The sequence below is a fragment of the Herpailurus yagouaroundi genome, unplaced genomic scaffold (genome assembly GCF_014898765.1).
Source record: "Herpailurus yagouaroundi ecotype Mexico unplaced genomic scaffold, PumYag 186, whole genome shotgun sequence".
In the NCBI taxonomy this organism is placed as follows: domain Eukaryota; kingdom Metazoa; phylum Chordata; class Mammalia; order Carnivora; family Felidae; genus Herpailurus; species Herpailurus yagouaroundi.
In genome coordinates, this window is record NW_024412417.1 from 22,587,102 (window position 1) to 22,605,906 (window position 18,805).

The 18,805-nt window shown below is 36.4% G+C and overlaps 1 protein-coding gene across 4 annotated transcripts in view; it reads right to left on the reverse strand.

Annotated features, from left to right (window-relative positions):
- Window positions 1-18,805, reverse strand: part of CSMD3 (CUB and Sushi multiple domains 3) — a 1,253,459-nt gene that overhangs the window by 34,608 nt on the left and 1,200,046 nt on the right. For all 4 annotated transcript variants that reach the window (XM_040494274.1, XM_040494275.1, XM_040494273.1 and 1 more), the window contains 4 exons: window positions 10,612-10,791; window positions 8,356-8,529; window positions 4,239-4,412; window positions 3,227-3,300 (listed from right to left, as the gene is read on the reverse strand). In XM_040494274.1, coding sequence (XP_040350208.1) covers window positions 3,227-3,300; window positions 4,239-4,412; window positions 8,356-8,529; window positions 10,612-10,791 — 602 coding nt within the window. The remainder of the gene's footprint in view (window positions 1-3,226; window positions 3,301-4,238; window positions 4,413-8,355; window positions 8,530-10,611; window positions 10,792-18,805) is intronic.

The following is an 18,805-nucleotide window of genomic DNA, read 5'->3' on the forward strand; positions in this document are numbered from 1 at the left end:
TTTTGATTAATAAAATTGAAGTAAAAGGAAAGGACCATAAAAATGAAGGGATAAAAACATATGCATAAGATAAGATCCAAGGAGTTTTCATTGAGCATCAATTTTGGCCCTGAGCTTCCTGGTTTAAAAAGTTTTTGAATTTTAGATTATACTATAAGTTTGTATTAAAAAATTATAAGTTTTTAATTTTAAAAATTGGATTTGGGGGCACCTGGGTGGCTCAGTAGGTTGAGCATCTGAGTCTTGATTTTGGCTCAGGTCATGTTCCGATCCCAGGGTTGTGGGATTGAGACCCATGTTGGGCTCCATGCTGAGTGTGGAGCCTGCTTGGGATTCTCTCTCTTCCCCTGACCCTCTCTTCCACTTGTGCCCTCTCTCTCTCTCTCAAATAAAATAAATAAGTAAAATGAATTTGATTTTATGAGATTTGTGTTTGAAAATGCATGGCATCAAAGTCATCATTTCAAAGTAATAAAACACTATAACGTTTGCCCCATTCAATGTATTTATGTACTAATTTCGATTATAAACTGGAAATCATACATCATCACCATGGTCATTTTGGTAGGGCTAAATATCTTAGTGTTCAATATCTTGGGCTTAAATATCCAAGAGTCAGTTTATAAACATTTCACATTTATAATAACTTTAATGTTACAAGTCTTAACTACTAATGATGTGTCTTCCAAAACCTGTATCTCAATTTAAAAAGTAATATGGCAGTTAGTGAAATATGTGTGTTTGGAATTTACTCCATAATTAATCTAGATGTTGTATCAATCATTTTGACAGCCACTCCCTTCACTACCAATCTATTTTTAGCCAAAAATTATTCCAACTATATTTTAGATATAGGAGAAACTATGTTGGGTACCTTTTTCAACACTGGAGTATTTGTCATCTCTGGCAACAGGTAATATATCCTTATATGTTAATAATTATGGCTGTGTCCAAAAAACTAATACATAAATCTATATAGAAAAAGAGTAAATAAACACACCGAAGAAAAAAAATCAAGAAAATGATTTGAGAGCCTGTGTAATTCATCACTTTCCCCTTTCTCTTATTCCTCTCAGAAGTGAGCTTTCTAACAGCTGTAATTTTACTTAAGTCACTGCTGACCTGATCAAATCATGTGTAGATACAAAAGTTGAGACATCCTGATTCTTTCTCTAGAAATCTGGAACTGAGATTGAGACACAATCATTTTCTGTATGTGGCTGAAATATAATTAGAAAAATGTACCCTTGGCTATAAGGTCAATTTGCAGACAGAAAATCAAAGTAAGCAAACACAGAGTAGTGGAAAACACTGAGTCCTGGTGCCCAGTTCCTAGATTCTGGGCTTGATGGGTCTCGCCTAGATCCCTTTTCTTGGAGTCTTTGGGGGTGCCTTGGGGTCCCTTTCTTAGGGTCTACCTGCACATAGCTTATAATGCTTTTAGTCTGAAGCTAGTTCAAAATAGCTTCTGTTAACTTGCAAGCAAGAGTTTTCTCAACCAATAAAGATGGCTTTTCCAGGATTCTATTTAGAACCTACCAATATTTTAATATTAGTGAGAATTATATAAACTTTTAACATTTCCATTGGTTCTGTACAGATTTAGTAAATATATTTAAGTATGTATAGACACACACACACACACACACACACACACACACACACACACACCAGTCACATGCATGTAAGAAAGTTGATGTCCCTAATTTAACATACTCAGTACATCATTTATAATTTTTATAAAGATTAATGTAATTATGTAGAGAGTTTATCATTTTTAAAATCTAGTCTATTCATATTTATCTAAGTAGAATATGATGATCAAATGAATGTTTATTAGCTAAATAATATGAACTCAGGGTTAGGTTAACTTTGGAATAATATTTTTCAATGGTTATAATAGAATTCTTACAATACAGAGTTAATGATTCTATTCATTTCATTAGACTAATATACTAAACTCATTCTTACTCATTTCCATTCTCATTATTTCAAAGGGTATCTATTAGAAAGGACTCCTACTCTTCAAAAAATCACCTGATTTAGTACACAGACATTAACATCAAAATTCTGTATTCTCTCAGGATATTTTCATTGACTTGCTCTGTGATCAAAGCCAAATCAAATTCCTTTCCAGTGTCTTCATCTATATGATGAGGACTAATGCTCTTTAACTAGTTGTCCATTTTCCAGGATTTATTTAGATCAATTGATAAAACCTTTTATAAAGATATGAATCTAAAGTTTTCTAAAAATACCACATAATAGAGACTGGGACACTTTTTTTATTACACTTTTATATTATGTAGACAGGCCTGAGGCAAACCAGAAGAATTGGAAATGCTATCAAATCAATGTTCATACTGTGCCTGGACTGTCGATAAATGGAAACTATTTTTAGCAACAAAAATATGGCAACTTTGATGAGTACTTCCTTTAGAAATGGATGTTTTTCAGGTTCCCACTGAGCTTCACACAAAATAGTACAATTTAGAAAACCCTGAAACACAAGGCAATTGGGTAATATGTATATTGGCTATTTCCTTGTGGAGTCACTATGCACTTTGGCTCCTGTTAGGCCCCTGTAATGAAAAACCTGCTGAATCTCTACATAAAATCTAAACTGGAAAAAGAGAAAATAAGAAATTCAGCCACACAAGACTGGGCATGCTAAAGAATTGCACTGTAACAAACCAACTATGTGGCTAAATATAGGTTAAATTATTTTCTCAGACATTTCCCATAGCAGTGAAAACACTTAAAAATAGTTAGGTATTATATGCATATTATAAGAGAAACATGTTTTAGTCTAATTGCTTTATTAAATAACCACATTTTTATACATTCGTTCTTTAACATCTTTTATCTTTACTTTTCCTCACTCCTCTACATCATCCTTTAGAATTTACTCATTTACCCCCTCACTTATTCTCATTTACCCCTTTCTTATGTACTACTGTCGATTTTTCTTATGCTCACAGCTATCTTCAATGTTTCTTTATTTTATCCTCATAATCACTTATACTATTTTCTTAAACCATATTTTTCTTCTCCTAATCTCCTTCTACGTTCATGCTTTTTCTGCCATTTACCTTTTTATGTTTATGAATACAGCTATAAGCATGATGTTTTTCTGTTTGTGCCAATAGGATTATATGTGCATGAATCAAAGAAGCCTTTTAATCTAGTTTTATAGTACATAGATATATTTATTTAAAGTACTCACTTGAAATCCAAATGTATTATTCTGAGACCCGTGCCTTGGGACTCCTGGATTTTCACACGAGGTCCGCGTAGGTTCTAAAATAAAGATTATAAACATAATATTCCTTTAAAACTTATAATTATATCTAATCTATATTCCTCTCATACAAAACAATTTTGAGTGATCTGGGGCTCAATGAAAGGTCCAGGGGTAATAATAAAGAGTATAAATCTAATAGCATCTCTCCAGGGACAGAAGTCTGCTAATCTTAAAGCAAGAATTCAGGTGCACTGCATTTTACATGAATTTTGCAGTTCTTGAACTTTGAACCCTTCTAACATAAAAGCACTTGACATCCAACTCACTGTGGATGAAAAGTGAAGGAAAAATGAAGGATATGAAAGAAGAGCACATGCATAAAACATTTGTTTAGGGACTTTGCTAAATTATAATCTAGGTAACATAATATTCCCCTCAAGAAGCAAGAGTTTTTCCAGAAACAGGCTTAGTTATTTTCATTTTTCATGGACACCTATAGGAGATTCAGATATAAAAATGGTAGCACTAGTAGTCTCTAAATTGGCTAGTTTGTATGACAGATTATTTGGTTGGTTTACCAAATGTGGCATTTAATTTAAGATTACAGAAATGTGCTTAAAGCCATTTTGAAATCGGTGTACCTTTTTAAAATTTTTGGAGCAAGTTTCGTGTTGTTTGAATAAGATAAATTAGCTGTAAAAATGTATACAAAATTTGCATACAAAAATGCTAGTACTTACTTCTATTAATCTGAGAGGTTTTTTTCTTTCTCATTTTACTGATAAACAAGAAATTATTTTGAGTGTATCTTCAGGAAGTTTTAAATGCTAAATATAACATCATATGTTTTAACTGTGTTCATTTTCAACGCCTTCTAATTGCTTCTGTATTTTACATTTATTTTTCATATGTAGTCACCCCTAGTTTATTCAATGTAACTAGTATCCAATAATTCCAAAATTACTAAGAATAATCAACCTTTAATTAATATTACCTATGCAGTGAGGTGATGAACCACTCCAAGTGCCATCTGCTTGACATATTCTGGTACTCGATCCCACTAATATGAAGGGAGAATTGCAGCTAAAAGAAACCTCTGACTGGTATATGAAACTTTTGCCTTCTCTTTTTCCTTGGGCAGGAATACCAGGGTCACCGCAAAATTTTGCTGGAAATGAAAAGAAAATTATAACAAAGATTTAGGATTCATCAGAGCAACAGTTTAGAAAAATGATGAAAATAACTGGGATATTGAACTATAGTGACAGGTTATTCACGTTAATGTGCCCCACAGAATTTTTTTTAGCTTCTATGTGATATATATTGAATGTATGACTCAGCATGATATGTTTAAAAATAGTCTGATTGAGATGTTTTCCACCTAGGAGACCACCTAAGCAACTATAGAATTTTTTTGTATTTTTGTTGTTGTTTTGTATTGACCAGAATCAAACTACATCGTTGTACAAATCATTTGCAGAGTTGGCGTATACTTCTGAAAAGGCATGCGATTCGCAGATAGTTCTGTCGGAAGGAACCAGTGGTCTAGGCTGTACTCTCCAGATTGTTCTCTCTTTTTATACGCATATAACGGGTACACTTCTTTGTTCTGCTGTACTCTGTTGAACACTCAGAGCACATATCCCAGTATTTTGTTGTCTTCCTCTTTGAAGCATTGTGGGGGATTTTTGAGTGTCTTTTAAAGAGTAAAGAAGCCCCGTACAGTCCAAATCTATACAAAACCAAGGAATCTCAAAATTCCACAGCAACTATTGAAAATACCATTCTGGCAGAGTTTCTAAACAAATAGAATGGATTATTGTGTCCGTCATATAATTCCCAACAACTAAAAGAACTTATTCTAAGTTTTACGTACTTGGACTTATCAGTCAACAAAATAAGATTCCTTCCCTTGTGCAGTTTATGCATTTGTGAGGGAAGCAAACAAAAAAAAATAAACATAGTAAGTAAAAAAGATAGTATGTGGGAAGGCAGGGAGTCGTCTGTGGAGAAACAGTGTGGAGGAAGGAGATTTGGACCAAGTAATTTGTGGATGTGATAGATGGTGAGAGATAAGGCGTAGGTTTTAAACAAGGTGACCAGGGTGTCTGTCATCGAAGGAAGATTTGGAGGAAAGGAAGCAGGCAGCCATGCCGATACCCCAAGGGAGAGCATTCCAGCTAGAGGAAACAGTGTTGCCAAAGCCCTATGCTGGAGTATGTCTAGCATGTGAAGGAAGCCTAAGGCCAGTGACACTGGGGCAGAGTGAGCATGCAGATTGGAGGCAAAGATATCACAGGCTTCCAAGTTTTCATTGTAGTAAAAAATACATAACATACATTTTCCATTTTAATGATTTTTAACTGTACTTGGTTTTTAAATTTGCAGATGTAGCACTGAAAGCTTATTTCCTATAAGGCAAACAAACGGTAACATCCAAATATTTTTCAGTATAAACACTCCCTTAAAATGGTGCATTATCCAAACCAAAGATGTTTTTGAGGCTGAACGGGGACCTTTAACTGGGTAGGACATCTACCAGGACAACAGGAATCACCTAGGAACGCTCCAGGCAAATAGGAATGGATAAATACCCTAAAAACAGAACACTTTACTTTTAGCTCAGTGTTCAAAGAAAGCTGTTTCCTGAAATTCAAGACTCCAGGAGAAACCTGAATTTTCAAACCTCTTTTTTAGGAACTTCTTTTTTTTCTTTTTAAAACAGAAGTAAAAGTAATTATTAAATAAATATTCAACAACATAAATTTAGGGGAAATTGTCAGAGTAAAGCAACAGGTAAACATTTGTTTACTGTGCTTTGCTTTAATTTTCAACATTTCCTGGATATTGTGAATCTTTGTGCTAGTTGGCTTCTAAGCACTTCTAGCAATATAGCATCAAATCCTAAAGGCCAGGGTCTTCATCTTATTAATCTTTGTAACTTTAGCACATGTTGAAGTCAACGGCTATTTCTTCAGCAGAGATTACCAGTGAGCTTTTCACCTTAGCAATCATTTCTATTACCAAGTTATTTTGTAACCTACTTCTGAAGAGTTTGTCTTGCATATTTCTGTTGAGTCATTCATCTCAGAAACTTATCTTTATTCAACAAAAGAGGGAGACACAACCACATAAACTCCTCACTCCTGCTCCCCACCCCCCCCCCCCACTGTGTTATTATTCTGTTGTTTTCTATCTGTGGACTTTCATATACTAAAACCAAACAACCTATTGGTGTCCAGCTTAGAGGCTTAAATCAACAGGATTGATTTTCAGAAGGGTTCAGTTCGCAATGACGTAAACTTTAAGATCAAAGGACATACTTTGAGTGAAAATAAAGACAAAAGACTTTCCCTTCTATAAAGTCCCTAGAATGAATCTGTTTGGCTATTCAATGGATAAGAGCATTGTCTCTTTAGTCTACCTTCTCTGAACTGGCATTCATAGTCTTCCAATTAGTAGCAGTGCAACCGTAGGCCATATAACCATGTAGCTGGTGCCTTAAACGATGACACAGTCACACAGTGTCCTTACAATTTGATTCCCCTCTCGGAGCCCAAGACATTACTGACTAAAATGTCATGAGTAAACATACTTACTAGGAGTTCTGTTATGTGCAGTAGAAATAATATATGTCAAGCAATTTGGACACAGTTAACCCTATTATATATGGATAGTTATAATTCAATGTCAGTCGTAGGTAGTGCATTATTATTTGCATTTTAAGAGAACTAAAAATAAAATATTCTATCCAAATAACTTCTTGATTGAGATTTTCCCAGTCATCTCAAACAAATTTTACCATAAACTCATCTCTGTAAATCTCCTTGTCCTTATCTGTTGTGAGATAGCCATAGAATATCTAGTCTTATTTAGAACACACTGGTCTTTTCTAAGTTGGTCCTTAGCATATATCAGAATTTTAAGGGACAATTTGTGTGACATCATGACATCAACCTAGAAGTGTTGGGGATTGTAGGATACGATGAGGTCAGGAGGAAAGAAGAAAAAAAAGCACGTTAGCCTTTAAACAATATGGTTTCCACTGTGAATGAGAGAAGACTGGAGGGTTCCAAGCAGTTTCCTCTCATCAGTTAGATCTGCTTAATGTTCAAGGCTATGAGGATGGGGGTTGAGGGGTGGTGATGCTTTATCTCATGAAGAGAAGGAAGGAGGAAGGGAAGACTAGGAACAGGATAGCACTGGACACCTCAGAATGAACACTGCACATATCACGTACTACAATAATTTGTGTAAAACACAACGCTGAGTTTTATTTTGTCTTGTGATCTTCCAAATTAATTTCAAAGTGACACTTGCTGGAATATATATTGTAAAGTAACCTCTGTAAGAAAATCATAATAATCCCTCATCTCCATGCTTACCCTAATCATTTTATTTTTTTTTAATGTTTATTTTTCAGAGAGAGAGAGAGAGAGAGAGAGAGAGAGAGAGAGCATGAGCAGGGGAGGAGCAGAGAGAGAGGGAGACACAGAATTCGAAGCAGGATCCAGGCTCTGAGCTGTCAGCACAGAGCCCGACGTGGGTCTCAAACTCACAAACTGTGAGATCATGACCTGAGCCAAAGTCGGACACCGAACTGACTGAGCCACCCAGGTGCCCCTACTCTAGTCATTTTAGATGTATAATCACAATCATTATCATGACAAATACCATCATAAGAACTTGATTTGAATGACCATGTAGAGTGACAAGGATTTACTGTGGAAAGAAATTTGGGAGTAAATGAGAGTGTTCAGTTGAGACAAACTGGACACAAATAAGAATACTTTTCCAGGTGTAGAATTCATCTTAAAGGGACTTTATTTTGAGTAATAACTTTTTTTTTAAACAAATTTGAAAACAAAGTAGTTCAGCCTAATATTTAGAGTCAGAACAGAAAGAACACAAGAGTTGGATGACAGGAAAAGTAGCTACACTGGTAAATATGATTTTCTATTGAATTTTATTATACCTTGAAATGAGCTTTAACAAGCTCATTTTTCTTCTAGCAAAATCTGAAAATTTTAAGTAACAGCTGTCCTAAGTGAAGGAGCTCTACGAGAGTGAAAAGAAGAAAATATAATTTCAAATATAAAAATTATACTTACGTAAGCACTGTGGTACTTCCCCACTCCAGGTACCGTTCCCTACACAGGTCAAAACAGCAGGAAAGGATAGTTCATAGCCTGGAGAACAGATGTAGCTAATACTAAAGCCCCAGTCAAAATTTGTTCCTTCCAACCTTCCATTAGAGATCTGGGGAGGAGTTGAGCAGGTAACAGCTGCAATTACATTAAAAGCGATTAGACACAGCTGTTGAAATATCCTGGGTGTAAAAAAAAAAAATCATTAGAAGAAGCATATGTGCTAATTTAACCTTTTGGAGGACAATATGGTGTGACATGTTTTATTCTCCTAGTAGTAGTCCTGAAACATTCCTGGAATTAATCCTTCTAGAATGTGACTATTTCTTGGCAACATAATGGCTACTGGTTGTCAGAGATACTCTTACAAAAAAAATAAAGAGCTGCCTGACATCTAAGGGAAGCAAATAGAGGGTGACCATTCAGTATACTGGAAGTGATAAATTATTGGTTTTATATAAGATTATTTCCAATGACCTTTAGACAGACTGAAGACCTGGGCTGTTTGGCTATATATAGTGTCAACATTGTAGCAAAGAATTTGCAAGTAATTCTGTGACATTTGCAAAAGAAACCTAGATTATGTATCTCATTAAAATATCCAAATTGGTTCTATTAACCACTTAAATTCATATGTTAAAATTTACTGTGGGGCACCTGGGTGGCTCAGTCAGTTAAGCATCCAACTCTTGATTTCAGCTCAGGTCACCATCTCATGGTTCGTGAGTTTGAGCCCCACATCAGGATCTGTGCTGGTAGTGTGGAGCCTGCTAGGGATTCTCTCTCCCTCTCTCTGCCCCTTCCCAACACTCACGTGAGTTCAAGCCCCACGTCAGGCTCGGTGCTGATGGCGCCCTTTCGCCCTTTCTCCTTCTCTCTTCTTTTCTCTCTCTCTCTGCCCCTCCCCACTTGTGCTCTCTCTCTCTCTCTCTCTGTCTCAAAATAAATGAATAAACTTTAAAAACTTTACTGTAGGGTTTTAAAATAAATTGTTAAATGTTTAAACATTAATTTTTAAATTTGGGGTTTTTTTAATGTTTACTTATTTTTGAGAGAGAGAGAGAAAGTGAGATGAGAGCACAAGTAGGGGAGGGACAGAGAGGGAGAAAGAGACAAGAGAGGAATCCAAATTTAGGAGCTTAAATTCTCAAACCATGAGACCATGACCTGAGTCAAAGTCAGAAGCTTAACCTACTGAGCCACCCACATGCTCCTAAAATTTGTTTTAAGTTGGCTTCAAGCAGAAATGGGTAGGATAATGTGACAGAGGTGAAGGAAAAAGGGGGGTAACCAATGCAAAATCCAAAAATGAGTAATAACTGGATTTTTATGACTTGCATCATATATGATTTTTTTTGAGTTATATAACATTCCCATTATCAGATTCAATTAATCGTGTATGAAATAACTTCTAAAATATAAAATATTCATATATTTTCAAATGTTAACTGTAGATAGTGATCTGATTCAGAAACAGATAATCAAGAAAACACACAAGATAATGTGTGTAATTAAGAAAGATACACATGTTGAATTTATCCTTTTTGTTAAACTGTGAATTCACAGATGTTTAGAAAGACACCTGAATGAGAAATCTCAGTATTATTATGAAACAATAGGAATTGTCTGGCATGACATCTGCAGTATTACATAAGTAATCATAAATATTGGCAAACAATTATAAAAATATTTCCAGCATTAAATACACAGCATTAAAGTAGCAAATGCATGCCTACAGTAACTAAAAGATTAATTATAGATTGCATTCTTTTAAGAAACATGATTCTTTCTTTATGAAAAGTTAGTTTTATAATTCAGTATGATTATTCTCAAGTTATAGAAAGTTTTCCTCCCATCTTTGAATTACTTGGCCCAAGTGGATAATCAAATTAAAATTCTAATTTATTAAGAATGTTTTAAATATTCCCCTCAATATAAATGATGATAGTGAGTGCATATCAGAGAACATGATACTTTTGTTGTTTTCGTTGCATTAAAGTTCATTGTCATTACTCACGATAAGATATAATATCTTTCTTGAAATATCATTTTAAAATCCTATATGTTATTATCTACCTGGTTTTAAAATAAAAACTGCAGCAATTTTTAGTATCAGAAAACAGTGAAATAATAGAAAAACACTTTTTAAACTTAAAATGGCATGTTAAAAAGTAAATACATGGGGGTTATCACTTACAAATATTGGAGAAATTATCCTACCTCTACAAGTTGGCATTATTCCACTCCATGTGCCATTAGTTGTACAAGTCCTAATTCTGGAACCGTTGAATTCCATTGTGTAGCCTGGCTGGCACATGTAAGAAACATTTTGTCCAACCACATAATCATCTCCATATCTCAGTCCATTGGCTGGTATACCTGGGTCTCCACAACTGATGACTATCAGTATTGGATGAGAAGAGCAGATGGTTAATGTGCCACGTATTTAATGGAGAGAAGTAGTAAGCATATGGCACACTTAATATATATGAAGGAAATTTGGTTACCATATTCATTTTTAATCACAAAACATAAGCATATTTAAGCCACACGCTGGCAACTCTTGATTATCATCAGCTATGCCTATTACAGATTCTATGCATGTGGCTCAGAAACTGCATTTGGACTCTGAAAAGGCTAGGTTAATGTACTATTATACCGTAAGGAACACTGATTCAGTTAACCTCTTTTAATCTGCATTAGGTGATCAAGTAGAAGTCATCCTATAGAAACAGGATTTCTTTTTAAAAAAAAATTAACACTGATTTATTTTTGAGAGAGAGAGAGAGAGAGAGAGAGGGAGAGCGCATATAAGTGGGGGAGAGGCAGAGAAGGAGGGAGACACAGAATCCAAAGAAGGCTCCAGGTTCTGAGCTGTCAGCACAGAGCCTGACGCAGGGCATAAACCCACAAATTGCGAGATCATGACCTGAGCTGAAGACAGAAGCTTAGCCAACTGAGCCACCCAGGCACCCCTAGAATCAGGATTTCTAATATAATATTTGAAATCTACATATTTCCATATATAGCAATTGGAATCTCCAATTTATCAGGCTGACTGGACTGAGAGCATATTTTCTGCCTAGTGTCACTCAGCTGGATATTATAATAGTTTTTAATTAAAACAATGCTAGATGCAAAAAAAAATACATCAGTGTGAATCTATCACATGCAGGACAGGACACTTGGTTTGTGGCAATGAAACTACCATCGCTAGGGACCGAGAAATCAATTTACCATTTTCACCAACTCACTGCCAACTCAAGTGAAAGAATGACCTCCAAGAAATTGCCACCTCCACTCTGGAAGGCATTCGCTTTCTGGATTTGGGGTGAATGAGAGGCTTGCGTCAAGTTCTTACTAAATACGCCTTGTCGTTGCCAGCCGAGGGAGGGGTAGCTGCTGTCCTGCCCTGTGCTAAGACTCTGCAAATATACTCACCCCTACCTGTTTCATGCTTGCACTCAGGGCCCCACAAAGAGATGGAAGACAATTGCAATGTGAGCCTCCCTCTGCTGATGATGCTATGGACTGACTGGGGAGAGCACACCAGTGTCCCCGAGTAGGAGTGGGAATGGGGAGGTCAGGCAAGGCCAGGGGCACAACATGGTAGGGAGCACGTGGCCTATAACCCATCCTAGGAAGACAGGGAGGCAGAGAGGCAGACTGTGCATGAGCAGAGGCTCCAAACCCTCAGCACATACTCTATTGTCCCAATAGACCTCAGTTACAAAGTACAAATTTAAAGTTGAAATTAAGAATTTTAAGGCAGCCATCACAGAGCATTAAACCCCAGCGCAGGACCCTTTTGAGCATGAGGTGATGAAGAAGCATGGGCATAGCGCCTACAGCCCACTAACAAGTCCTTGAAATTGGCAGAGTGACCTCCCTCTAGGAGCTCAGCTGCCTGGATGAGGACACTTTGCTAGGGGTAGAAGGGAATCTTGGTTTAACCTTATACTGACCCCAATCTACTTTAACATATAAAAATTCCTTTGGAAACTTCCTTTACCTCAGCTCCCCCAAGATATATGCTGGCAATCATACTCCAAATTTATGGCCCCTGATACACATCCGAAGGGTCTCATGACTGAGGTTTTACTAAACGGTAACAAATGGTGTTTCCCTAGCAACAGCAAGCCCCTCAAGGTCCTGGAAACCTTGTTTCCGAAATACCTTCCAGACATTATCCTTGACCTTCTCCTACCCTGAGGGTACATAATGAGTTACCTGTTATAACTCCAGTGCAGCTCTTCCTGCCCACAGTACTGTCCCTGTGCTTTAATAAAATTACCAAAGGTGTCTTCAAGAATTCCTTCTTGGCCATCAGCTCTAAACCCAACAAACCCCCATCACCCCAAAACCCCATCATGAGGTTCTATCAGTTGTATTAGTCCATAAAGCTGGCTCTGTTTACATATATAATATTATCATTTATAATGCCACCCAAAATCTTTCAGAAAGACTAAGACAACAGAGAAAAGATGAAATAATTTGAAATATGATATTTAATAACAAGGCATAACAGAGATTATATATAAGTGACAATGGCGTTTGCTGTTTTGTGGTAGGTGGTTTGAGCTTGATTTGGGCAAGGAATTATCTAAAAGCTTTCTGACAGATAAGAGAAAAAGGAAAATACAAGGTTACACTGTTTCTTTTCTAAAGATTAAAAAAAAAACACATGGGGTTACTTGGCTTTTACTATCTTTTCTTTTTTTTTCCCTTTAAATCTTTTTGCTCAGAGATAATTTTGTACTTTCAAAGTTGATTTATTTTTGAGACAGAGAGAGACAGAGTGCAAGTGGGGGAGGAGCAGAGAGAGAGGGAGACACAGAATCTCAGGCTCTGAGCTGTCAGCACAGAGCCCAACATGGGGCTCAAACTCACAAGAGGTGAGATTATGACCTGAGTGGAAGTTGGAAAGGCTTAAGTACTGAGCCACCCAGACACCCCAAATCGTTTGGTTCATAAAAGGGTAAATAATTTCATCAGGTAAACCGGGGCTATATTCTTTCATTTTTACTTTTAATTAATCCTTCAGCAAAGATTCCCTGATCACCTAATCATTGTCACCAGGATGGGTGACAAGATTAAAGAAGTATTTTGGAGGGAGGTCTAGGGTCAAAGACTAAAAGCAGATTAAGGCATGGAAGACCTTAATAGCACTTCAATTACATTGTATTTCTTAATTTACCATTAAATATTATGAATGTCAAGATTTCTGTCATATTATTCTAATCCACTAAGCCTAAGAAGTTTTAAGACCGTGACTAATGGCATTTAAATTAAAGAACAATGTTCACTGCACTTCACCTGATAATCCTAGGAGCCCTGGGGACAGTTTGCTAAATCACACCCAGTGAGAGTTTCTGTCTGATCCTACTAAGAGTTTTGCATATATAGGATAATTTTTGTTCTTTTAATAATTGTACAGGAAACGATTTTTAAAATTATGCAACTGAGTTGAATAGGAAATCAAATCCTGGTTATTTACCAGGAATATCATTTCAAAATTTCAGTTTTGTTTCAAAATTTACAACTATATAAAAGTGACTATAAGCCTTTGATTTATTTTGTTTCCTTTTACCATCTCGGTGTGTATGTATACATACATATATATATATGTGTGTGTGTGTGTGTGTGTGTGTGTGTGTGTGTATATATGTATATATATATATATATATGTGTGTGTGTGTGTATATGTATACACACACACACACACCCCTAAATTTTAAACCTACATTCCAATTAAGAAGTGGGACGATAAAGAGCACACATATATGCTGTTGTTATTTTCTAGGTAGCACTTTACAGATTGAAATAGAAGCCTGGCAAGAAAGAACAGCTAACCTGGTCCTAAGGCCCACAAGCTGAGGTACAGCTACTGAAAGAGAGGACAGAGGACTTATTTCACAAAGAGGCACCAAGAAAGAGTTTGCATATGTGGCAGCCTCATGATGAAATGCCTGACAACAAGGGCTTCACAAGGAATTGTTGGTGGCTTTCTAGTGAAGCAAAGGCCCATCAAAGAGGCAGTTTCCAATAGCAACAGTCTTTTCATTTGCCACTAGTTTGTTTCTAGCAACAAAAAAGAGGCTTTTGGTCTTTCCAGGCAAAGCCTTAGAATAGTGGCTATGTGGGGCTTTGCCCTAAAATTCAAAGACATCAGTTCATGACAATGGGATGCTGGGCTTTCTTTCAAGAAAAATCTCTCCAAAGTCACCAAATCCCCTAAGCACACAGGGCACAGGTACCCATGATGAGGGGGCATAAGGCAAGCTGAGGGCAAAGCACATGCCGGCAATGCCCGCCCCCCCCCCCCGCAAGTGGGATATGTGTGGCATTCCTCAGACATTCCTGACTGCCCTAAAGCTAAGAGGAGAAATCAAATGGTTACCTGATAGAAATCACAGTCAAGGAGGACATGAGTCTCCATCAGTTTACAAACATCTTGGTAAATGACAAGAAAAAGGCAATCTTATCAATAGCCTAATCTCCAGAAACATACAGACTCAGTTTCCTGGTGTCCCAATATCACCCTCCCCTCCACAGTGATGTGGGGAACAAAGCCAAGAATGGGAGGTAAAATTAAATTTCTTTATAACCTGCAGCCCACTGACAAATATCAAGGCAAATACAGAATATAACATTTCTCCAGGAGCCCCCTACTATCTTAATGTTAATGCCTTCCTAGAGGGGAAAACAACCTTAGCTTGACAACAGTAAGGCCTCAGGTAACTTAGAAGTCCTCTTTAGCATATGAAAGTCCTTCTAGAGGCCTCCCTTTTGCCTTTCCCTTCCCAACTCCATGATATGTAACCAGTTACTCCACAACCCAGTGCAGCAATTCCCGCTCAGGGGTCCTGTCCCATGTGCTTTAATAAAATCACCCTTTTACACCTAAGACATCTCAAGAATTCTTTCTTGGCTGTCATCTCTGGACCTCCGCCACTCCAAAACCACAACACACACACACACACACACACACACACACACACACACCCCAATAACTTCATGAAGACAATTATTTTGTCTATTTTCTACATTGTTGTATTTTCAGGACCTAGTCTAGTATATAACTTATTAAAAAAAGATTAAGTAAGTATTTTTTAAAGAATAAATATGTGAATGACATGTAAGAAATGATTAGATCAAATTCTCAAAAAAAAATACAATGTTTTAAAGGTTTGAATTGGCTTTTGTGGGAGGATTTTTTCTCATTAGTTTCTATCATGTAATTGAGGCCCACTTGGCATCATTTATGATAAATCTAAGTAGATGATATCTATGCTAAAAGTAAAACAATTGTGATGATTCTAGTCTGTGCCACTTCAAAGCTACTTTCTCTTTTAACTTCCTAAGTGAGAAATAGACATACGTATTTTTAAATAACTTAGGATCACATTAATCACACTTATATTCCCTTTCATGGATATACATAAAATATAATTTGTGTAACCAAACCCTTGATGGTTGAGTTATGTTACTCCTTTTCTTTTTTAATTTTGTTTTCAATGTTTGTTTTATTTGAGAGACAGAGCATGAGTGGGGGAGGGACAGAAAGAGAGGGAGACACAGAATCCGAAGCAGATTCCAGGCTCTGAGCTGTTGGCACAGAGCCTCACATGGGGCTTGAACCCACGAACCGTGAGATCATGACCTGAGCCGAAGCCAGACACTTAACCGACTGAGCCCCGTGTCACTGTTTTTCTATTAGAGACAATGCAGCAATGGACATTCTTGCTCAGGCACGTACTGTTCCAGGTCGCAAGCCAAGAAAAAATTCTACCATCGCAGAATGAAGTTCCAGAAAGGTGGTCATTTCTCTGATAACGCTTCTGATTTTATATAATCTCCCAACTGAAACATTGGTTTCCTTTTTAGATCTCAGTGGTAGATTTTCTCAACTTCAAGCTCAGCATTATTGATATTCGGTACCAACTAATTCTTTATTGTAGGGGGTTGCTTTATCTTTGAGAATGTTTAGCATTGACCTCTCCCTGCTAGATACTAATAGTGTACTTCATTCACCTGCACTATGACAGCCGAAAAATATCTCCAGACATTGCCAAATATGCCCTGGGAAGCAAAATCACCCATGTTTGAGAACCACTACACTCAGAGATAGTTCTCTCTCCTTGAGATTTAGATGACTTTTTTAGCTTCACTTTACGCAGTTTGATGCTGAGATACCTCCTCCAGTTTTCTCCTATGTGAGAGTAGCCTCATATCTCTGACCTGTTCTTTACCAAAAAAAAAAAAAAAAAAAAAAAAAAAAAAAAAAGGCAAAATCTTTGAGAGTTCTCAGTTTAGTAACAAAGATCCAGTAAGGACCATTTCTGCCCTGGTTATTTGGAACAAAAGCCTGAGGTTCATTTATCACTGGATCTGATTGAGTATGCTGTCCTTGGCCCAAACGACAAGACCTGCCAGATACAGGACATTAATCATTTTGGAAGGAGTCTTAGTGGGTTAAAAAAATTCCAAGAAACAATTGACTTTATTTCTTCTTAGCACTTAAAGCCAATCCTTACTTTACTTGACAAGCCCTGTCCTGGTGCAGATTGTATCTTCTTCCCAAAATATTATGTGCACTATGTGCTTTAGGTATCAAAGGTGGCTCTGTAAGGATCCTGTTTCATTTTTTAATGAGTATTTGCTTGTGCTTAGTTTTTAGCTCTTTTTTTAGGTGTATTTATTTTATTTTGAGAGAGAGAGTGTGTTTACATGTGAGCAAGGGAGGGGCAGAGAAGGAGAGAGAGAATCCCAAAGCAGGCTCCACACTGTCAGTGCAGAGCCCGATGAGGGGTTCAAACTCACGAACCGTTAGATCATGACGTGTGTCAAAATCAAAGGTTGGACACTTAACTGACTGAGCCACCCAGTTGCCCAGTTTTTAGCTTTTTTTTCTCATTTTGAACATCACAGAAAAGAACATCATCAAATTTTATAATCAGAGTACTTTTATAAGCTTCTTAGTATTATGGCAAATATTCTTTTCCTTTCAGCTTGGTTTAGTTTCATGGATGTTTCTTAACATAATTCCTCTGCAAAAGTGTGCATGATATTTAGATGCATGACCTTAATCTCATGATATATTCTTTTACCTACCCAAGACAAAACTAGTTATTTGGGGGAAGTTTCACACTCCAGAACTGGTAGTGGGTTCTGGATAAGTACCTGTCTGGAGAAGACGGAAGAGTTCTTTCCATGAGGCATGATTTTAGAGAAAGATTAATTAAATATGCAATTTCTCAATTCATTTATAATCTTAAGCAGGCTGAATATTAGCAGGTATTAGGAGAATTTTTGTAAGGGAAATTTTACGTCTTTACTACATTTCTACTCTGGTTAGATGTGAAAGAGACAGTGTGGGGACATTACCATTATTATTAAATTATGTTTATTCCAAAAGTGTTTCCAAAAATCATTAAAATCAACAAGGCAAATCTACCCATGTGATTGGACTGTGGTTCTTTTAAGGACAGAAAAGGAATGTGTGTGTGTGTGTGTGTGTGTGTGTGTGTGTGTGTGTGTGTGTATTAGCCAATCAAGCAAATGAAAGGTACATATGCAAATCACCATGGTGGAAAATTCTCAAAGGGCGAAAGTGCTTGGAATATCAATGCTTCTTCACAGACCTATGAAATACTAGAGCCCACAAACCTTACTTACTGGACTTTGTATTCTCAGTTCCTGGGACAGTACCTCAATATAATAGGCTTTGTATAAATTATTTTTATTAACTGAATCCATAAGTAGTCCAATTACAGTACATAGCCACAATTCTGCATTTTTAGATAAAATATATCCTGCTGTAAGTTAAAAAATAAAATTATATTTTAAAAATTAGATCACTACCCTGATTTTTACTACATAGGAGGAACTAGTTTCCTAAGGATAATGAGCCCAGGAAAAAAAAAAAAACACTTAGAGTGACCAAAATTTTATTTTAAAAAAGATAGAAAAAAATCCAAATAGAATTGAATTCTTTAAACTTTACTTTCACCACATCATTGTAAATGGATAATTCATTCACCTATATTTTAAGGGTTTTATTAATTTCTTCAAGGGACCCTATTAATTATTTTATGTTTGAATCATCCTATATTGAAACATCATATCATCTGTCTTGTTGATTTTATATCTTTCAGCTGATATTGTTCCAATTCTAGCAGATCCACTTTGCCAATGATTGTGTATGTGATTCAACAGTAGCCTGATTCATTTCCTTTGACTCAACTCATCAAAATATTTCATCTCTTGCAAGATTTTCAGATTTATTATTTATATATATTTGTACTGTATGTTTGGACATTCATCTTGAAACACACAACAAAATTATTGACAAGGTATATAGAGGAAATTGTGATTTTAGGCAGAAAGTATCATTGAAAAAAACAAATCTTAC